Raw genomic sequence first — 24,094 nt, 5'->3', positions numbered from 1 at the left:
TCTCACGTACATTCTTACTATTACGCACTTCTTTCTGGAGTACTCTCTGGCAACTCAGAAATTTTTCTTCCACTGTTTCCTCAGTCTTTTCTTGAATTTTTCTTAATTCCTCCAACTTTTTTTTCGATTCTCTCACCTTCTGTGATAATGATTTCTGCTCACTCCCTAGATCACCTACTTCTCCAAGTTTCCTTTCCACATGTTCTACCCTACTAATACATTTCCTAGTTTCTTGCCCCACTGTATTGCTTATCTTTTCAAACCTTTCTTCTACTAACTCATTGATTTCTCCTTTACTAGACTCGATCTTGGCACCTAATTCATCAATCTTATGCCCTTGTTTGATGCATGTCTCACTAACTTGCTCTATTTCCGTATGGAGATTGCTCCGACCCAATTCCATCTCAGCTCTGATGTCACTACACTCCCTATTTACCTTACTTTCTAAATTATTAATTTGCTTACTTATTTCTAACACCTTATGATCTATCTTATTACTAACATCATCGATTTTCTTATTAATACTAATACCCTGAGCTTCAATTTTCTCACTAATGATATTATTCTGAGATTCAATTTTCTCACTCATAATATTATTCTGAGATTCAATTTTTTCACTAATAACCGTTTCAATTTTCTCACTCATAATATTATTCTGAGATTCAATTTTTTCACTAATAACCGTTTCAATTTTCTCACTCATGGCATTATTCTGCTCAGTCATTTTGGACATCAGCAAATTAAATAAACCCAGGTCAATCACCCCTTTACTTTGATCTTGCGTGACAGCGTTTTCCTCAGTTTCTACTATTTTCTGACTTTCAGGAGGTCCCACCTTAGTCACCAACTTCCTATTTATGTTACCACCTTGGATTTCCTTGGACACAATAACCTCAGCCTCATCACCTGATCCCCCTGTGGGTGGGGGCGGTAGAATAACACCCACGGTATCCCCTGCCTGTCGTAAGAGGCGACTAAAAGGGGCCCCAGGGGCTCTGAACTTTGGAGCGTGGGTTGGCGACCACGGGGCCCTTAGCTGAGTCCTGGCATTGCTTCCACTTACTTGTGCCAGGCTCCTCACTTTCATCTATCCTATCCGACCTCCCTTGGTCAACTCTTGTTCTTTTCAGATCCCGACGCTATTAGGTTTGCGAGGGCTAGGGAGTCTTTCATTTTCATGCCCTTCGCGGCCCTTGTCTTCCTTTGGCCGATACCTTCATTTTTCGAAGTGTCGGACCCCTTCCGTTTTTCTCTCTGATTAGTGTTATATAGAGGATGGTTGCCTAGTTGTACTTCCTCTTAAAACGTTAATCACCACCACCATCACCACCACCTCATCACCTGACTGCATATTGCTATCCTTGTCCATCTTCGGTTTCCTACTAATTTTTCGCGATCTCAAAGCTATTTCCCCTTGCACTTCCTCTGACATTACCCCTCAAATACAAACTTCAACAAAATGACCTTCCTAGCATTACTCGGTGAATTTAACATGTGCGTACTCATTAAAAGAACTGATCCATGTATATTGCCATTCAGAAACACTTTTTCTGAACCTTTCGAGCCCCACGTTGGGCGCCACGTTGTGGCTACTCCAACCACTACTCTTATACCTTAATATCTTCCACACAATATAAATAACATTTGTTTGAGCGCCAGTTGCTTTTTTAAGAAAAACAACAAAATTCGGTAGAGCATACCTCTTATATCAATTATCTCAAGACGTGAGGTGATAAACTCACATATTTGGCAATATACAGGGATATGGATCAGGAAAATATTAAATTACTGTTGCATTTCCACAATTGAGGATTGTACATGGAACTGGAATCACTTATTATAATTAAAATAAAACTGAGTTTATGACTATAATTTACGTCACAATGAACAATCATTGACGCCTTTAATTTAACAAAAAAATATATCGTGAGATTTGCGGTACTAATAAAAGGAAAATTTAATTTAAACAAAAAAAAGCTATTGGCATGAACTTGAAGTGAGATGTGATATCGCCGCTGATTACATTCTTCTTCATGTTATGAATGCATAACCTGTCTGATGCTTTAATTACCTGATGTCGGCATACACCACTGTTGAACTTGAAATTCTTGGGAAAACCTCTGAGCTGAAGTCGGGAGCCGTCTGCTGTTATCTTCTTATATAACAAGGAGTTGGCCTACATACCATGTACGCGTGTAGGGAGCTCCAAGGTAATTACGTCCACTCAATATATTATAAGTAATTGGAAAATATTATTGAAACATCTTGTGAAGTCCATCCTCACAAGAAGATGATGTTTCTTTATCAGCATAGTACCCGTCTCTGCTCGGATACAACCACCACTTGTAGACTTCCTCGATTATTACTTCTTCAAACACAACTCTTAGCTCTGACCATCACACTAAGACCACTTCTTCCATTTTATACATCGACTGTTACATATGATCTGCACAATATCATCTGAATAATATGAACTGAACGATATGCACTGAATATGAACTGAATATGAACAGAATACTTCTCCCCACCGTTGCATCAACTTATATAACCTTGCGATGACGACTCATCTCCCTACTCACTGTTCATCCCTTCCACTTCCACATACAGTAGCTGGCGAATACTGACACTTGGTCGCAATCACGTGCTCACGCACTGATGTCATCAGTCATGTGTCGTCTAAGCGTACCCAAGCGGATTGAGAATGACTATGCTGAATGCGTCACCGGGAAATCTACTTGCACAGTTAAACATAGCCTCGATTGCAAAATACTATGCCAGCTCATCTAGCCAGAGTTACAAGCCATAGCATGACAATATGAAACCAACAAATCTCACTTACTACAATACAGAATAATTACAAATAAATTTCACTTAACCTATGATTAAATACAATAATATACGTGATACCTAATTATTACAGTCTAAATGATGAGAAACAGAATATATAAAATCTAATGAATCGGGTTAATAATAATAATAATAATAATAATAATAATAATAATAATAATAATAATAGTAATAATAATAATAATAATAAATACTGAATGGAATCTGTAATCCTGTTGTACGGTTACAATGTTAAGATTTGCAGATGACGTACCATTAATTGCAGAGAGTGAGAAAGATTTACAAATGATTCTTCATATGGTGAATAAAATACTTGAAACAGAATACAACATGAAAATAAAGATAAAACAAAAATTTTAGTATGCATTAGACGAAAAATAAAACATACAGATATAAAATTGGAGACGAAACATTACAGGAAGTGTCTGAATTTACATACTTAGGAAGTAAAATCACGAGTGATGGAAGTTGTTGCGAGATATTGAGTAGGATTGCTCAAGCTAAGTAGCTTTTAACAAGAAGAACCTGTTTACAGCAAAAACCGTAAGTTTAAATGTGATGATATAACTGTTGAAGACCTGTGTATGGAGTATTGCTTTATATGGAAATGAAACTTGGACATTAGGTGAAGGGAAAAAAAAAATAGACTACTTGCATTTGAAGCTTGGTGGTATAGGAGATTACTGAAAATTAGTTGGAGAGAAATGGTCATGAATGAAGAGGTGTTTACAAGAGCAGGAGAGATGATGTTCTATGGCAAAAATAAAAGGACGGTAGGATCATCTAATAGGCCATATACTTTGACATGATGGGTTATTGAAGAAAATAATAGAGGGTACCATAGAGAGGAAAAAATAGAGGACGACCAAGGTTAGAGTTCATGACGAAAATGTTAGATGATATGTGATTCCTACTAGGAACTGAAAGGAAAAGCTTAGGAACGTGAAGAATGGAGAGCTGTTGCCAACCAGCCTCACGACTGATGACTATGGAGAGGCAGTAACCCTGTTAGGAACTCAGCTACAGAATTAGTTTTGCTGGATTGTGTCAACTGCACCCCCTGTTCGGCGATTCACTACGTCAGAACATCTCGTGACATTAAGAGAGTAGTCCAGAACAATTTGATTTTTTGTTCTTTTTCCCATTTAACTCTTCATTCCGTACTAGGGAAATTTATCGCAATTTCCGTTGTGCCAGAAACGTAGACAATGGAATGGCTGGTAAAACATGGAAGAATGTCATCCCGACGACGTTTTTGAACCGTTTCAGGAAATGCGTATTAATCGAGCCAAAGAATCAACTGCAATAACAGGAGAGAGAAGAAATGGGTTCGGGTTTGTACGATACATGGGGCCTTTCCGACGATTTCGTACGTTTTGACATTATGTAAAAGTCTGCCGTGACTGACGCTGAAACATTGACATTTTCGAGAGACAAGAACGAAGACAATGATGAAAACGAAGCACTGCCGATTCCAAATGTTCCCGAAAGTAAAGCAAATACGGGAATTTTTTCGCTTCCCTTAAAAGCAGAGTTTTCTTCTAAAGAATGAATGGTCATGAAATTAACGGGTACATTTGTATTTTAAGGAAATTCAAATTTTGAATCTTGGAAATATGGAGTTCATTATTGTATTTATCGCTTGCAACCCCTTCAGTGGGGCTGTACCTACTTAAGGCCACGGCCGCTACCTTTCCAATCTTAGTCCTTTCCTTTTTTCCCCTGTGGATGGTGGTCCCCCTGTGGGTGGGGGCGGTAGAATAACACCCACGGTATCCCCTGCCTGTCGTAAGACGCGACTAAAAGGAGCCCAGGGGCTCTGAACTTTGGAGCGTGGGTTGGCGACCACGGGGCCCTTAGCTGAGTCCTGGCATTGCTTCCACTTACTTGTGCCAGGCTCCTCACTTTCACCTATCCTATCCGACCTCCCTTGGTCAACTCTTGTTCTTTCCCGACCCCGACGCTATTAGGTTTGCGAGGGCTAGGGAGTCTTTCATTTTCACGCCCTTCGTGGCCCTTGTCTTTCTTTGACCGATATCTTCATTTTTCGAAGTGTCGGATCCCTTCCTTTTTTTCCCTCTAATTAGTGTTATATAGAGGATGGTTGCCTAGTTGTACTTCCTCTTAAAACAATAATCACCACCACTGATCACCACCTGTGGATGGTGGCGGTAGAATACATCCACGGTACCCGCTGCTGTCGTAAGTGGTGGTGGTGGTGGTAATTATTGTTTTAAGAGGAAGTACAACTAGGGAACCATCCTCTATACAACACTAATCAGAGAGAAAATATGGAAGGGCTCCGACACTTCGAAAAATGAAGGTATCAGCCAAAGGAAGACAAGGACCACGAAGGGCATGAAAATGAAAGACTCCCTAGGCCTCCATACGTAATACCGTCGGGGTCTGAAAAGAACAAGAGTTGACCAAGAGAGGTCGGATAGGATAGTTGAAAGTGAGGAGCCTGGCACAAGTAAGTGGAAGCAATGCTAGGACTCAGCTAAGGACCCCGTGGTTGCCAACCACGCTCCAAAGTTCAGAGCCCCTGAGGCCCCTTATGGTCGCCTCTTACGACAGGCAGGGGATACCGTGGGTGTTATTCTACCGCCCCCACCCACAGGGGGAGCTGCTGTCGTAAGAGGTGACTAAAAGGGGCCACAGGAACTTTGGGTGGGTGGACGGCGACCACGGGGTCCTTAGCTGAATCCTGTTATTGATTCCACTTTCTTATCTCAGGCTCCTCACTTTCATCTATCCTATCGCACTTCCCTTGCTCAACTCTTGTTCTTTTCCGACCCCGACAATATTAGGTGTCGAGGCCTAGGGAGTCTTTCAATTTCACGCCCTTCGCGGCCCTTGTCTTTCTTTGGCCGATATCCTCATTTTTTCGAAGTGTCGGGTCGCTTCCACTTTTTCCCTCTGATTACTGTTAATAGAGGATGGTTGCCTAGTTGTTCTACCTCTCAAAAATAACCACTATCACCACCATCAGCCCTTTCCCATCCTTCCGTCGTCGCCAAAAATCTTCGATGTGTTGGAGCGACGTTAAACCAGTAAACAATATGCGAATATGTTTTTTAACTACTGCGAATTTTTAAAATGAAAATTGGTACAGAGAAGAAGGAAAATGTGATAAAACAGATGAACCTACAAATAAACGTGAAAATTAAAAAAGTGTAGAGTTTCCGTAAACCATAAAAATGTAGTTACTAGGACATAAACCAAATAACAGTATTATTATTTAAAAGCCCGGTTCCATGGCTAAATGGTTAGCGTGCTGGCCTTTGGTCACAGGGGTCCCGGGTTCGATTCCCGGCAGGGTCGGGAATTTTAACCATCATTGGTTAACATCCCTGGCACGGGGGCTGGTTGTTTGTGTTGTCTTCATCATCATTTCATCCTCATCACTACGCGAAGCTCGCCTACGGGCTTCAAATCATAAGACCTGCACCTGGCGAGCCGAACCCGTCCTGGGATCTCCCGGCACTAAAAGCCATACACCATTTAATTTCTTTATTATTTAAAACAGTGTATTGTGTCTCTTGAAGGACGGAGTATTTTAGATAATGGAGATGTGTGTGTGTTCGGGATGTGTACGTATCGAACTGCTATGCTCCGCTCGGAGTCTGCGCGCTAGTTGACGGAAGTGACTGTCGGGGAGGAGGGGAGAGATAATGGCGGAGAGGAGAGGATTTAGGGAGACGTAAGAGCTCGCAAATAAGGAATAATAAACAGGTGACATGTACTGTATATGTGTGTGTTATTGTGTGTCGACTGCTCGGCTGGCTCTCCTGTCTTGTGATGATTCACCCTGAGCGCCGCTTGACCTACTTATCCATGCAACCGGTGGAACGGGAGACTTCTCACGTGATGTGATATTACAACTCAATAGCTAGGACATGGTCATGCACAATGCCAGCTTTGAAACTGCCCAGCAAAGGGTCAGGTGAGTAACCGGCCCACTAAGCATACTCTGGTCCTGCTGCTGTGTATTTTTAAAAATGCAGACTGCCGTTATTCATTTCCCTGAATTTGAATATCGAACCATGGCAATTTGCTGGCAGCTAGGGTTCGAATCCAACCACAGACAGAACAATTTCATTATCCAAAATAAGAAGATACCCACGATTAGCTCGACATTTTCGGAAATTTGTGTTGAAGTTCAGGAACATGCACGGAAACGCGAGTAAATGAATCTGTTCTTTTTTCTAAATTTCTGAGTTATTTGATTATCTGATATTTTGATTCGCATTACATTATAATATGAAGACTGAAGTACATTTTTATTGTAAAACTATCACTGTAATTGTTGAAGAGTATAATTTTATCAATCGACTTCTAGATATTGCTATTTTCAACCGAAGTTCAATGTAGAATTGTAATTGTTTTCAGTACAAACATACCATCACTGTATTTAATTAATAGACATGAGTGTTTATATATTTCTTGAGTCTGTTAGTTGACTGTCTCACCCGTTTCTTACCAAGGTGGCCACGGTTCGAATCCCAGCCAGTGGACGTTGGCGTTTCGAAATGAAATCACAGTCTTGCTTGTCTTAATATATACTTTTACAGTTTTCACGTTATCTATCATATGTAACTGAAGAAGCATCAAACGGGGTACGACGTGATTTACTGAGGCGCAGATATTGCATATTTGACATTTTTATCGACATAAAAATAAATACGGCCTTTTTTATTAGTAATGTGATTAGTAATTTTTATTAGTAATGTGATTATCAGGAAGTGTTTACTAGCCCTCTCTTCAGTTATGTAGCGTTTTAGGGGTTCTGATGGGCTGTAGCCCTAATGTTTATGCAAACCTCATAGCATAACCGTTGTGCAGGATAGTGTATGCTTGTTACTCGCTTCAGTAAGTTTGCATTTTAACTATTTACTGCCTAAAAATCCGGGCTCTGGATATTAACAGCCTGAATGAGTACAAGCCATTTTAAAAGAATTGTCAGTATTTCTAGTTCTTTTTCCTTACATACGAAGTTATAAGGATCTTAACTGATGAATGGATAACTCATCGTCTAAAAATTACTTCTGCGTACATTTCAACAAAGTATAATTCATGAGTCTGTTAGCTAACATCTCACTGGTTTCTCACCAAGGTGGCCATGGTTCGTATTCCAACCACTCCACGGGGGATTTTCGAAATGAGACCACAGTCTTGCTCGTCTTAGTGAATATATTTACACGTCTTCTAGTTATCTGTCATATGTAACTGAAGAAGCGTCAAACGGCGGAGGCCTATAACATAAATTTACTGAAACAAATATCATAATCAAGTGCTGATAAGACTATTTCATTACTTTTACCCTTAGGAGTGACAGTCGACAAATAATAATAATAATAATAATAATAATAATAATAATAATAATAATAATAATAATAATTTGGTGGTTTTTTGTCCAATTTACGGTTTTCGAACACGCTGAGGGCCGTAATTTAGTTCCGCAGGAGTTCTTTTACGTACCAGTAAATCTACCGACAGGAGGCTGACGTATGTGAGCACCTTCAAATACCACCGGACTGAGCCAGGATTGAACCTGCCAAGTTGGGGGGTCAGAAGGCCATCGCCTCAACCGTCTGAACCACTCAGCCCGGCAACACGACATAATGCTTCTAACCTCTACTAAAAGAGAGGAAGTTTGTTTGTATGCAGATGATAATCTCTGAAACCATTCGACCGATTTCAGTAATTCTGTCACCATAATAAAGCTTACTTCTACAGGATTTTTATTGGTGATCGGGGTTTACTTACTGTTGGACTGTTCACTACTGTTACCAGCAATGTTCACATCCATTTTCTAATTCTGACTTTAATGCGGACGGAGAAGCGGGTACCCTTAGTATTTTATAATGACATTTCTTGTTGCACGATAAGTCATTAACTTAAAAATATATATTCATCACCTCAGGTCAACTTATGTAGATTACGACTGTGGAACCCTCTGTGGGTGGGGGTGGTAAAATAACACCAATTGTATCCCGCGTGTGTTATAAGCAGCGAATAAAAAGGGCCCCAGGGGCTCTCAACTTGGAAGCGTGGGTTGCGACCACGGGGCCGTGAGCTGAGTCCAGCATTGCTTCCACTTCCTTGTGCAAGGCTCCTCACTTTCATGTATCCTACCCGATCTCCCTTGGTCAACTCTTGTTCTTTTCCGACCCCGACGCTGTTAGGTTTCTCAGAGCTAGGGAGTCTTTCATTTTCACGCCCTTCGTGGCTCTTGTCTTTATTTGGCCGGTACCTTCATTTTTCGAAGTGTCTGATCCCTTCCATTTTTTCTCTCTGATTAGTGTTATAACGTGGATGGTTACCTAGTTGTACTTCCTCTTAAAACAGTAATCACCACCACCACGACGACTATGGAGTCCTAAACTAAATCTGGCATTTTTCCTTTGGCTGTTTGTGTAACATGGCCGTTTTTTTATTAAGAAAATCTCAGAATATTTGCGACGCTATTGGAGAAAAGCGGACCGAGCAAGTGGCTGCGCGGTTTGGGGCACGTAGCTGACAGCTTGCATTCGGGAGATAATGGGTTCCAACCCCACTGTCGGAAGCCCACTCCTAGCCATTTCGTTTCCCACCGACGCCATAAGACTTATCTGTGTTGGTGCGAAGTAAAGAAAATGAAAACAAACAAAACAAGAGAAAAGTGGTAGGTCAATTTGAAGCGACTTGATTTTGTATTTTTAGGTCGAAAACTTATCCGTTTGCTGAGGAAATGCTAGGATATTATCCTTTTCTGCATTCTAAATCAAGAAACATACAGGGTCGAATCTACTGCTACACACACGCGCACGCGCACCATGAAATTTTGAATTCGTGCCGTTTAGGTGACCGTCAGTCAGAATTACTGCTCTGAAATGTTATCATAGAAGAAGAAACAGAACTTAGTACGCTTTTAAGAACTGGTACTGTTTCTGCAATTTAGGAGTCTCAGAAATGTGCAAATGCAATATAGAACAGACAACAGAGAGGTCATCAAATCCTAAGATGATAATCGAATGGCCTCGGATACTCTGTGCAGCTATTTTGACACCATGTACAGTAGGCTGCTGCTTGCCAATTTCGACGTTCCTTTTTACACTACCAGTTGATAGACTAACCAAGATCTCTGCGGGGCGATCTTTGGCCGAGTTTTAATTAATTTTTGTCGGGTAAACACAAAAATGGAGACCAGAGATTTTAACATGGCGACGTCGTTCGCATGGAATGTCGAATGGACAATTTTTCGCACGTTGAAGGATAAAAGCCTAACGCAACTGAATTTAAATGAGGAATCGTGCGATTTCACTAAGGCTTGTTTCACACCTACCCGGCTGCCGGGTAACCGGTGTCGGGTACACGGTTGTCAGGGCAAGAAGTGTACGAGACGTTTCACACTTGCCCGGTAAAAGTCGTTGCCTTATAAACGGCACCCGGCTGCCGTGCTATTGTAGTAGGAAGCCGGCAGCCCCCACTGTACTGGCCGGCTGCCGGGTGAACAAAACCAGATTGGGAGGGTAGTGGTGGCTGTGAGTCAGTGGAAGTTTACACATCTAGCCACCACGGCAGTGTCTACAGTCTTCTCGAGTGTTGCGTTTCCTTGTTTTTACGCTCTAGTGTATTACGTATTTGTTGTTATGCCGGAAATTGACATAGAAAGTTTGCACACTCATCCTAAAATAGTTGAAAAATTTGTCGCTGTCATTTCTTAAGTCTTAAAAAATTAAAAGGAATACCCCTACCTCGTCTCTTCTCATATTGACTGGATTCACCCATAGCAGTCTATTTTTTCTCCTTTTCTTCAAACGCCTATACAAGACCATAAACGCTAGTTATTTATTGCGATCCATTCCAACCGGCGACGTGTACACAACTGCTGTCGTGTTCTTGCCGGGTATATGTGAAAAGGATCCCCATTCCTGCCGGAGCCGGCTACTGGTTACCCGGCAGCCGGGTAGGTGTGAAACAGGCCTAAGAGCAGTTTTCATATGAGTCTACACGTAAGTTACTGTTAAATATAACCAAATATCTAAATTAGTAGTTTTGTCGAAAAGGTAACGCAATTGTCTAGCGCGCTCGTCTCCTATGACCAAAGGTTGAGGTATCGAATCCCATCACATTTGGTTGACCATGCGCCTCTTAAGGCCAACAATAAGAGAAATGTTGCAAAAAATTTATTATTATTATTATTATTATTATTATTATTATTAAGGAACTCGATCTGCGCCAGAAAAACTACCAAATTCAAAGTAAACTTAGGGAAAAGAGTCGGAATATTGTTGCTAAACCATATGAAAAGTTACCCCAACCGGGTAAACCTCTCATTAATACTCCAGGGCAATATGATACCTAAGGCCTCGAATGAACTAGACAGCGCGTAGCGCTAGGTCACACACTGGCCAGCCACGATTAATTCCAAATTCTAACCCGCATCCAAAACCACTCCATCAGGGGATAAACTCGTTAAGATAGTGCATTCAAGATCGGTATCTGCCACAGTGCCGATGAAAGAACAGTGGGTGTGTGATTTTTCAAAGCAGCTAGGGTGTCATAAATAGACAAGATCGTAACTGTTTGAATTTCATCGCATCGGGAAAGTAGACCCACATTAGAGATGCACATATTGCATTGAATTCTCGGAAGTAAGTAACAAGTCGTTGTAGCTTCTGGGTCATCAGACCATGCACGTATTTAAAATACTACCCTTCTCCTTTCCCATTCCTTGCTAACCGTATGTGTTTTGATAACCATTACAGTGCAGTGTAATCAGAAAGAGAATTTGGTTATAAAAGTACTTTACCTTTCTTCAGTTTCCCCATTCCCCTTCTTACTCCGACAAAACACGAATCATATTATCAATTTGACGGTCTTGTTTTATAGGTTAAGTAGGTCAGTTTCCGTACTTTGCTTGAAAGTGACTTTGATATTCAGCCCAAGCTCATAACATCTGAAAGGAAACTGCTTTACTTTGCTGTAATATCATCCAATTAGGTCCCGTTATGCCGAGTTGATCGTTAAAGTTAACCCCGTCTCACCCTCAGTGGCAAGAGGGGTTGAGTCGGTGATGAGGATGTAACAATCTGGAAAGGAAAGCCACAGTATCAATTATACGACGCCGTCCTACTGACCTCTAGCGCAATGTTGATGATGTGCCGATGAGCACGAGCTCGAACCTTCTCATGATGGCCGGGAAGTTCCTATCGCCATTAACATGCTGCTCGTGCCGCCACTGCGAGGTCTCTCCATTGTTCGCTACTTTAAGTCTCCTCTGCGCGTCAGCAGTAGCTGTCTAGTGCCTATAAATTGTATACATACATACATACATACATACATACATACATCATGATAGACCGTTATAACTTACATCGTTCAATCTGCAAGCCCCTGTGAATTTACTAAACTCCTTCACAATATTTGTAAATAGCTCTGTGGCCTCGTTTAATTCCATACCTCTTTAAATCATTAGAAATCTTTTCGGTGTCCCTCTACTCCTCTTATCGTTTTTACAAGTTGTTTTACGTCGCACGGACACCGATAGGTCTTATGGCGATGATGGGATAGGAAAGGGCTAGGAGAGGGAAGAAAGCGGCCGTAGCCTTAACTAAGGTACAACCCCCAGCATTTGCGTAGTGTGAAAATGGGGAACGACGTAAAACCGTCTTCAGGACTACCGACATTGGGGTTAGAGCCCACTATCTCCCGAATACAAGCTCGCAGCTGCGCGCCCCTAACCGCACGGCCAACTCGCTCGATGTACTTCTCTTACCCTCCGTGACCGAGTCCATTATTCTCCTAGGTAAACTATCCTCCTCTGTTCGCTTGACATGATCCCACCACTGAAGCTGGCATGTATCTTTCGCCTGGCATTCCACCACTCTTAAACCCTCCCAACTGACTGTCACATGGTATAGTGTGGTTCATCACTCGAAATCACGCGCCTGCTGTTTTCCACGGACCAGTGGTGGTGCTCTTTATACACTACCGAACTCAGCGCTTAGCATTCACCGGCGAAATGTACTATTTATGGGCGGATGCTTGGACCTTGTACCCTATCCCTCTTATCTCTCGGCGAACAGTCAAGGTGTTAGCTGCACAATGAGTGGCACTGTGGAATTCGTGGGTGATGTTGCTATACGATGTCCTATGATTTTTCCCGCACCCCCTTCTTCAGTGCTTAACGTTCATATTGGTCAACACACGGTCCTACCAGGGTGTGGTTTAATTGTGGTTGTGTCTTCCTGTTCTCCTTCACAACCAGTCTGAAAAGGATGGAAATTGACTGATCGCTTACTGATGTCACAACCAGTAGCCTTTATAATGAAGATCACTAAGCTTCCTTTCGTCACCCATTTTTGAAATATCTCGTAGTACTGAACAACATCGAGCCCTCAGCCGCCTTTTATAACAGCGATGGTCGTAGTAACACCTTCTTTTCTCGTATACGATTCTAGTGGGGTTACGGGTGCCGCACATGTGGAATTAACGCTGTTTTCACTCTTCCCAAGAATGCCTTATGTGGAGGGATGTATTCACCATTGCGTATTTCTGTGGTGGTGGGTGTTGTGGTGCGTTGTGTGTATGTGAAGTGTGTATTGGGACAAACACGGTTACACACTCCATAAGTGTACACAACATTATTTTCGTTTTTGATTTGTTTATTCTCATATTGCTTGATGCTTCTTAAGAGGTCATCCAATTTCTTTAGAGAGATCTCTAGATCTTGTTCATTTTCTGCAAAGGAGTTAACTAGGTACAGTAAAAATCCCTAACCAGTAGGGAATCGAACCTGGGACTCTCATAACCGAAAACTTTGTTGCTGACCATTCAGCCATTCACTCACGACTGGCTAACTGATCTATCTAGTTTCTTGGCCGCACTGGCATGCGCACATGGCGGCAATGTATGGCTATTTAGTGTATGGTTTTGTTCTTCTGGAAAAATACTTTCGTTGGATTGTGGGACACTCTACTAATCACACTCGCGATGGTTTACCACAATAATTAAGCCCTGTTGTATTCCAATACCAACCAACAACACATCTTCATTTTTTCCTGTCGCCTGTTTCGCATTCTTGTAACTAAATTTACACTAGGAACGTTTTACTTTCACTCCATCGGGTCTGGTTATCTCTCTCTCAAGCCGCGACAAATTATTGTGCATTCTGATCTATTTACAGTAGCATTTACCGATCCTTCTTTTCTTTTCAGTTCATTGTTCATTCTCTAGGGCAGAGGTGCTCACGCTGGGCATTTCGTCCCACAGGTGCCCTGCTCTGTAAGCTGGTGGGTGGGCAGCGATGAGCGTACTCTTCAATAATAATAATAATAATGCTGTTTGCTTTACGTCCCACTAACTACTCTTTTACGGTTTTCGGAGACGCCGAGGCGCCGGAATTCAATCCCTCAGGATTTCTTTTACGTGCCAGTAAATCTACCGACACGAGGCTGACGTATTTGAGAACCTTCAAATACCACCGGCCTGAGCCAGGATCGAACCTGTCAAGTTGGGGTCAGAAGGCCAGCGCCTCAACCGTCTGAGCCACTCAGCCCGGCGTATACTATTCAACCACAATGACGTTTGGTTACGGCACAAGCCGTGAAGGTTGGGTGAAGTTCTCCCAATTACTCTCGATCACTGCTGCGATACACGAGCTTGAAATGGAGGGAGAAAATAATGAAAGAAAGAGGGCAGAAATCCACGTCATTTTCAATTTACGTTGTAAGAAATAAGTTGTTTATGTTCATTGCCGTTTACGTATTTTGACCGGGTGCAATAAAGGGGTCTACAACCTCAAATATTTTTGTAATGCACGCAATAAATTACAATTTTCAAAATTAAATTTTAACATTTCTAATATAGTACAGAGTTATGGTGGATAAGCTGTGGCTTGTGGTTGCTTGGGATTAAATTATCTGATAAACTCACCAACAATCCAATCATGCTAACCGGGAATAACATCAATTAGGTTATTTATTGAAGACATACTCTGCATCTATTTGGTAGATACATTTACATCGTTGTTGTACTTTAATCGTGGATAGTAAATATCTATGCCCCTTCCGCAGGTTGGTGGGCAGCATGATCTTCTCCCATTGACTTCCGCTCTTGAGCCAGGTGTTTAATAGGCTTTTTTTATGCCATCTAGAAATTCTGTTCTTGGTCGACCTCTTTTTGGTCTCTCTTCCACTTTTCCTTCGATTAGTGAGATGCACCATCCCCCTGTGGGTGGGGGCGGTAGAATAACACCCAAGGTATCCCCTGCCTGTCGTAAGAGGCGACTAAAAGGGCCCCAGGGGCTCTGAACTTGGGAGCGTGGGTGGCGACCACGGGGTCCTTAGCTGAGTCCTGGCATTGCTTCCACTTACTAGTGCCAGGCTCCTCACCTTCATCTATCCTATCCGACCTCCCTTGGTCAACTCTTGTTCTTTTCTGACCCCGACGCTATTAGGCTTGCGAGGGCTAGGGAGTCTTTCATTTTCACGCCCTTCGTGGCCCTTGTCTTCCTTTGGCCGATATCTTCATTTTTCGAAGGGTCGGTCCCTTCCATATTTTCTCTCTGATTAGTGTTATATAGAGGATGGTTGCCTAGTTGTACTTCCTCTTAAAACAATAATCACCACCACCACCACCACCACCACCACCACCACCACCACCTGAGATGCACCAGAATGAATGACGCAGTAGATGACCAACCCAGCTGTTCGGTCGATTTTCAATAGTTTGTAACAATGAGCGTTTCTCTTCCACTCTATTCAAAACTTAATCATTTGTTACCTCACTTGTCCATGGTATTCGTGGTATTCGACGCCGACACCACATTTCAAAAACCCTTATTCTTGTCTTGTCCCTCTTCAACAGAGTCCACGTATATCAGGCGTAGGTTGCAATGCTCCAAACAAAGCTTTTAGTAAAATGTTTCATCACTGAAAGTGAAGTAGCCTTTGATGTTAGTAGACTTATCTCCTTATTGAAGGCTTCTTGGGCCTGTGCATTACGAGAGCGGACATCATTTTTACATCTTCCACCTCACGAGCTGATACTTCCCAGGTATTTGAACTGTTTCACTTGGGTAAATCTTTCTCCATCCAAGCAGACATTTGCAGTCTGATTTCCGTCACGTGTACACAACATTATTTTCGTTTTTGATTTGTTTATTCTCATATTGCTTGATGCTTCTTAAGAGGTCATCCAATTTCTTTAGAGAGATCTCTAGATCTTGTTCATTTTCTGCAATCAGAGCAATGTCGTCAGCAAAGCGTATTGTTTTATATGTTTCACCATTGATTTTAATCCCATGTGTGCATTCAGATGTGAACTCTTTCATTATTTCATCAATGCATATATTAAAAGGTAGAGGCGACAGACTGCATCCTTGCCTTAATCCTTTGGTGATTTTAGCTTTCTTTTCTCTCTGCCCTGTTAGTGCATTTTGGTTCTTGTACAATTGGAAGAGGATTCTTCGATCTCTATAATCTACTTTTAAATTTTTAAGGATTCTTAACAGGCTATTCCAATTTACGTTATCAAAAGCCTTTCTTGTCCATTTTCAGAGATGTTTCTATTATTAATCTGAGACTTACAGTTGTCTCCCTTGTTCCCCTGTTTCGCCTGAAACCAAACTGATCTTCAAAAAGACTCTCATCTGTTTTCTTCTCCATGCGGTGGTACAGAATTCTAGTCAAAATTTCGGACGCATGGGTTATTAGGCTAATTATCCTGTAGTCCTCACATCTTTGTGCACCCTTATTTTTTAGAATCGGAATCATGATGGTTTGTGCAGAATCTGCTGGTATTTCTCCGGTAACGTAAATATGATTTATGAGGTCAAACAGTGTTGTTTTTGCATCTTCCCCTAGAGCTTGAAAAATTTCTTCTTGAATTAAGTCTAGCCCTGATGCTTTTCTTAGTTTTCTCAAGGCTTTATAAAATTCTTCCTTGAGTATTGGTGGTCCGATTTTATCTTGTACTATAGCATTTTCTTCGTCCAGTAAGGTCTCATCTAAATGGCTTTCATATAGATTCTCGACGTATTCTTTCCATCTTTCAGCTGCTTCATTCTTGTCGATTATTACATCCCCTGATCTGTTTCCTATTATATTCAGAGGTTTTATCTCCTTGTCAAACTGTTTGTGTACTTCTGAAAATGCTGTCTCAATATTACCTCTGTTCATATTTTCGTCTGTTTCCTTACATTCACTTTCGATATATTCTTTTGCCTGTTTAACGTCACGGTGGACTTTTTTCCCGTAGTTTCCTGTATTCTTCTTGATTTCCCTTATTTTTGGTCGTTTGTCGTTCAGTCACGAGCCTCAAAATTTCTTCTGTTACCCAAGGTTTGTAGGGCATCTTTTCTTCTGTTCCAAAACGCTGTTCTGCTGCAGCTGTTATCTCTTTCCTAATGTTTTTCCATTTTTTTCTCCAACACTCTGACCTAATATCTTCGTTGAGTGAATTTTGTCGTTAGTTTCTTCCTTAAACTTCTCAATAGATTCAACATAATATTTTACTTTATTCAGGTTCCACTTTGCTGCATGCCTCTGCATTCTCCTTTTAAGTTGCAATTGGGATGTCATTACTACCAGATTATGATCAGAATCTACATCAGCTCCTGGGTAACTCTTTCTTGATTTTACTTAATTGCGATAGCGTTCTGTTGCCAAAATATAATCTAGTTGATACCTATCACCATTTCCTGGCATGGTCCATGTAGTCTATACTGTCTTATTATAGGTAGTTGAAGCAGGGTGTTAGTAATTACGAGAGAATGGCTTCGGCAGAAATCGACTGCTGTGTGACCACTCTTGTTTCATTTACCAAGACTAAAGTCTTCCATCGTTGCCTTCTCCTACCACTGCATTCATGTCTCCTAGAATTATCAGATTGTCTTCATCATTTACGTTCATTAACACCTTCAATTTGCTTGTACGCCTGATCTTCATCATCTGTATATGCAGATGTGGGCATGTATAACTGAGTCAGAACAGTATCCTTAGGCTTTGTGTTTAACTTGATAAGCAATATCCTTTCATTGTTGCCCCATATACTGGACACCTGATGTCGTAATTTTCTCAATATAAACCCAACTCCTCCAGTTCCATCTGAGCAGCCTGAGTACAAAATTCTAAAATCTCCACTCCAAAAGTCTTCGCTGTCTGGCCATCTCACCTCACTTATTCCTATAATATCAATTTCTAACCGTTCCATTTCTTTCTTCAGATACTCTAGCTTCCCGACCATCTGTAAAGATTCTAATTGGGCGACCCATTTGTTGTCGATTCTTCTCAAGTTACCCCTCCGGAGATCCGAGCAGGGGACTAATCCGGAATATTTTACTATTGAAGACATCATCATGCTGTTTGTTCAAGGGATATCCTATGGATCTTTAATGTAGTGGTTTCCCTTTACCTTTTCCATCCTATGCCTTTGACTATCAAGTGGCTCTTCCTACTCCAAGGACGAGAGGGTGCCCTGGACCTCTACCCGATCATCCGCCCTCTGAGGAGGTCGTTGGCACTTTGTAGAGGGGGACCACTTGTACCGGTGGTCGTGCGGTTTGATTATTTACGTATTGGCACTTTTGTACAACTGGTTTGCTAACCAGTAAACCCTCCTCTTTTCTCGTTCCGGACTTGGGACCGGATAATAGCCTGCTCGCGACAGCCAGCCTTTGTGATATTAAGTCGTTGGAGGGAGAAGCGGTGAGAGGCGCCTTTCTATGCGCCGAAGTGGAGCGTGCGCGTGGGTCGCGCTGAGCAGACTACCAAGATGGCTCCCAGCAGTAGGCCAAGATATGTTGCCTTAGAAACGCCTTAATGGAAGAGTGGATTTATTAATCTAGTTAGTGGTATTGTGAAGAGCTGGCGGGGTAGTAAGATAAATTAACACTAGACTGGTAGCTTCTATACTAACATTTATTAACTAATGCTGATTATCACGTACACCTCGGTACACAGTCAGGATTCCCGACGACACACTTCTCTAGATCTTTTTCTTGACGCAATGTTTTTATCATCCACGCTACGACACTTTCTACTGTTCTTTTTTTTCTTCTCTCTGTTTTTTCGATCACAGAGTCTAAGAGTAAACGGGTGGACCAGATGGTGACGTCGCCAGACTCTCTCAAATTCCAACATGGCGGACACGGTAACCATTACAGATCTATGGAGACCAAGAAAATTTAGCGAGTGGGTGGTTGTTAGGGCAAGGTTAGCAACCAAAATACAGTCTTAGTAAGTTACCTATAGAGCAATTTTAGCAAAATCAAATATGGAGCCACTTAGGGCAATAAAATTAAACCAACATATGCTCTCAAATCAATGAAAATAAGCTGTAGGCACCACACCAAATTTAATGCACAAATACTCCCTGATACCCACTAACACTACACAAAGCACAAGAAAATATGTTAAGTCTATGCCTCCCCTCGATATGAATCTCCCTCGCCATTTAAAGGCTAGCTATTACCATCGGACGCCTGATCAGTTTTAAATATTTTTTTCAAATTCATTGAACAGGAAATTCAAACAACACAACAACACTATGCAAATTTAAGCAGTAAACTTGTTGAATTATGTAAATATATTACTTTTTGCTGAAAGAATAACAGGAATTTTACTTTTTAAGAAATGGAAATACTGTCGTTTCCATCCAAGGAATTGTAAATGGTAGCTTGTACGCTTAAACCACGTACCTTTGTAAATTGTAAAACAAAAATGTATAATATTTTAGTTTTCTTTGAATGTATACATATAATAAAATACAACTGTTTACATCGAGAGCATTATAAATGAAACAGGAATATCTTGAAAAGGTCGGTTTTCCTGCCATAAAGCGTTTTTTTTTAAATTCTATTAAATACTGTATCCCATTCAGCATTTCGCTGAGCAGTGGAGGAGAGCTTCGTAATGACAATCGAATGTTACTTGCAAAGTACGTTCGCTCTATCGGTAATCTGTGACGTATACTTGCTACGTAAGTTGCCCGCATTTACGTCACGCCAGCCCGGCTGCACTGGGATAGCCTCAGCGGGCTGGTTTATGTTAACACAACAATTAACAAAACCCTTCATTCCTTCATTTTCAAATTCTTTTAGCTGGAATTGTTGAAGCTGGCTGTAGTGGGGTGAGAGTAAGACAGTTCATACTAGTGCTGTTATTACGTGCGATTAAGGGAGACTCAGCATTTTTTAACCCCCTGTGGGTGGGGGCGGTAGAATAACACACACGGTATCCCCTGCCTGTCGTAAGAGGCGACTAAAAGGGGCCCCAAGGGCTCTGATCTTTGGAGCGTGGGTTGGCAACCACGGGGCCCTTAGGTGAGTCCTGGCATTGCTTCCACTTACTTGTGCCAGGCTCCTCACTTTCATCTATCCTATCCGACCTCTCTTGGTCAACTCTTGTTCTTTTCCGACCCCGACGCGATTAGGTTTGCGAGGGCTAGGGAGTCCTTCATTTTCACGCCCTTCGTGGCCCTTGTCTTCCTTTGGCCGATACCTTCATTCTTCGAAGTGTCGGACCCCTTCCATTTTTCTCTCTGATTAGTGTTATATAGAGGATGGTTACCTAGTTGTACTTCCTCTTAAAACAATAATCACCACCACCACCACCACCACCACCACCACCACCACCACCACCACCACCACCACCACCACCACCACCACCTCAGCATTTTTGAAAGAAGGCTTAAAGTGAAGAAGAGAGGGGTTTACACTTTGTATGTAGAAAATGAAACAGCAGTATACTGTAATTAATAAAAATGTGTGCCTGCAACGTAATTATACCTAGCACAGTAAATTATCTCTCGTTGTTTTCTTTACCAAAATGTCGTTACGTCGTGTCGAAAATACCTGTCCCTTATTGGCATTTCAAAAACCTGGCCACCCTTGCAGCACTCTACTATCAGAATCACTCAGCCCGGTGATGGTATTATAACGTAACATAGGATAACCGTAAAAGACTGAACAGGAAATATATGAGGAGCCTGACAGGTGTAAGTGGAAACGTTGCCAGATCAGCTAAGGTCCCGGTAATTGCGTTCTGGAGATGGGAAGTTCGAATCCCACCGTCGGCAAATCTGAAAATAATTTTCCGTGGTTTCCCATTTTCACACCAGGAAAGTGCTGGGCTGCACCTTAATTAAGGCCATGGCCGCTACCCTCCCATTCCTAGCCCTCTCCCATCCTTGCGTCGCCGAATGCTGATTTTACCTTGCAAGTAAGTATTGCTGTGATGAAGGTGTAGGCAGAACGTCTTTATGAAGAAATGTGTCTCGAATGAAACACGGTGGGAGTATCATCATAGATGTTGTTCCAAACGGTACATGTAGTATTGCAAGAGGCCAACTACTTCATCTACAACCTACGAATGCATTTTTGACCCACAAAATTCGTCCACTGTGACTTCACGTAATTTGGCAATCGCTCTGAAGCAAGACGCCTTCTTTAAGTAGGAAGTACGTTTTGTGGGTAGGAGATTCAGCTGATCCGAAAACTGTTTATCAGAATATATTTGGAAGTTTTCCCTGTCCTATAACAAATAACGTAACGGACTTTTTAGGAAAATTGTCGAAATTAAATGGTACGTTTATTTGTAATTTGTCGGGCTGAGTGGCTCAGACGGTTTAGGCGCTGGCCTTGTGACCCCAACTCAGTCCGGTGGTATTCGATAGTGCTCAAATACATCGACCTCACGTCGGTAGACTTACAGGCACGTAAAAGAACTCCTGCGCGACTACATTCCGGCACCTCGGCGTCTCCGAAAACCGTAAAAGTAATTAGTGGGACCTAAAGCTAATGACATTATTATTTATTTTTATTTTACAATCTGGCCGAAACTGAGGTTTACATTTAGACACGCAATAATTCATTTTTGCTTCGGTTCTTAAAAAAATATGGTTTCCGATTTAATAAATTAATTTGCCATAAAAGTGATTTTTAAGAATAGCGATGGATTACTTCATAATAGTGTTAATGGTATTATCCTGCAGGCTGTTTTCCAAATTAAACTACACTCTCCTCCACCCTCTGAGCCGTTTTCAGTTCTCTCTTCTTTTGAGAAGTATGCAATCTCTGCATATACAAGCAGTTCATCTACTGATAACATTTTCCGGACGAAAAACTTGTTCACATCTACACTCAACCAGGTTACAGGATGGAATGAAGATGATAGCCTATCTGTCTTATGTATCGCGAAGACCTGGGACAGGTATAACTGTCTCAGTTCGGCCTGTCACTTCAAACTGAAGATGAAAGTGTTCGTGTATGAGGGCCCTAAAAGGACACATTTTCAGGAATACATTCTGGCGTCTTTAAAAATAAATTGCAATTAAGGTGGTGTTGAACATAGAAACTTTCTTGGGTTTCTCCCCGGATCATTTTGGATTTGGCCGGGAGTTTAACCTTCGTCGGTTTGGTCTCCCTTTACTTCTCTTACCCTCCATGACCGAGCCCATTATTCTCTTAGGCAATCTATCCTTCAGTCGCATCACATGATCCCACCACTAAAGCCAGTTTACATGCATCGACTTCATTCCTAACTTAGCCTCTATCTCGTGCTTTTGAGTACCTTCCTGCTATCGTTCCCACCTTCTCGCTGCTTTTTATATGTTTCCTCCAACTTATGAATAAAATATCCTGAGTCAACCCAGCTTTCACTCCCGTTCAGCGAAGTCGATTTAGAACTGACCGATATAAATATAATTCCACGCGTAGCTGTGAGCTTGCATTCGAGACATGGTGGATTCGAATCCCACCGTCGGCAGCCCTGAAAATGGTTTCCGTAGTTTCCCATGTTCACACCAGCTATTACGCTACCTTCCCAATTCTAGCTCTTTCCCATCCTTGTGTCGCCGAAAGCCTTCAGTGTGTTAGTGCGACGTTAAAACCACTCCAGAAAAAAAAAAAAAAGATAGTTCCTTCTGAGAACTCACTTCTTTCTTACAGAATGCAGTAGCGTTGATCGTAGCTGCGAGCTCACTGCATTACCTTTGCTGCAACTTAATCCGATTCCACCTAGTATGAAACCATCCTTACCGGGCGAGTTGGCCGTGCGGTTAGAGGCGCGCGGCTGTGAGCTTGCATCCGGGAGATAGTGCGTTCGAATCCCACTGTCGGCAGCCCTGAAGATGGTTTTCCGTGGTTTCCCATTTTCGCAAATGCCGCTTCTTTCCAACTCCCAGGCCTTTCCTATCCCATCGTCGCCATATGACCTATCTGTGTCGGTGCGACGTAAAGCCACTAGCAAAAAATATATATATATGTATATACCATCCTTGGAGAATACACATCCCAAGGACTTGAAATAATCAATCTGTCCCAGTTTCGTATTTCGTACCTGGCATTCAATCCTCTTAGGTTTCATCCCTAATGGCATCACTTTAATCTTGCAAATGTCTTCGAGCCTTTAATTACACTTAAGTTAAAACAGCAAAGCATATCTTCCACGATTTGTTTATTACGTGGTTCGGGAAAATTACATTCATTATTATGTTGATATGTTACACATCCTCCCGTCATATTGCAAGACATTGAGAGTAAGTAGCCCAACTTACTAAGCGTAGTGTAAAGTACACTTCTCAACTTCAAATTTAAGGAGTTCAACGACCCATCTTACAGTGCATTCAGTGTAAAGTGGAGGGAACAGGTGAACTTGCGGTTTTCAGTTTCCATACGGCCTTTCGCAATATACAATAGGCCTACTATTACATCCACTTCTTAACGGCGTTCTCAGCCGCATTCCTTGGTTTCCACGACCGGTTCCGCTGCCCTTCGTATCAGACAGCACTTCAGTTGGTCTCACGAGGGTAAGCGAACCTCGTTCCAACCCTCAGTCCAGAACTCAAATTGCTGGACTGGCTAGGAATCTTATCCGGAACCTCAAATGAGGTTAGAGGCAGGCACGTCACCCTTACACCATACGGTTGGCGTACTCGGTGTCCACTCCACAAAATCAGCTACTCCACTTCAGACCGTATAGGGAGTGTGGTAGCTGACTAACATCATTACTAACTCTTCACTAAGACGACCGTGGTTGGAATCGCAGCCAGTGCATGTGGGATTTTAAAAATCAAAAGCTACACCTCTGTGAGTCGGATTACTTAGAACTCGAAATCCCATGGCTATAATTACGATATCAACAGTCACGTAGAATTACAAGCTTGCTTACCGAGCGAGTTGGCCGTGCGGTTAGGGGCACGCAGCTGTGAGCTTGCATCCAGCAGATAGTGGGTTCAAACCACACTGTCGGCAGTCCCG

At 42.0% G+C, this 24,094-nt stretch overlaps 1 protein-coding gene across 3 annotated transcripts in view; it reads left to right on the top strand.

The window, feature by feature from the left end:
- The window catches only part of csw (corkscrew), a 587,333-nt gene that overhangs the window by 244,483 nt on the left and 318,756 nt on the right, over positions 1-24,094 (top strand). Inside the window, exon 1 of one of the 3 annotated variants that reach the window (XM_067150443.2) lies at positions 6,542-6,793. The exons of the other annotated variants lie outside the window; for them this stretch is intronic. Coding sequence (XP_067006544.2) covers positions 6,747-6,793 — 47 coding nt within the window. The 5' untranslated portion in view covers positions 6,542-6,746. Of the gene's footprint in view, positions 1-6,541; positions 6,794-24,094 lie in introns of those variants that run through there. 3 annotated transcript variants of the gene reach the window in all.

The sequence above is a fragment of the Anabrus simplex genome, chromosome 6, assembly GCF_040414725.1.
Source record: "Anabrus simplex isolate iqAnaSimp1 chromosome 6, ASM4041472v1, whole genome shotgun sequence".
Classification (NCBI taxonomy): domain Eukaryota; kingdom Metazoa; phylum Arthropoda; class Insecta; order Orthoptera; family Tettigoniidae; genus Anabrus; species Anabrus simplex.
Note: the sequence above shows the minus strand (reverse complement) of the source record. Positions and strands in the feature narration are given on the sequence as shown.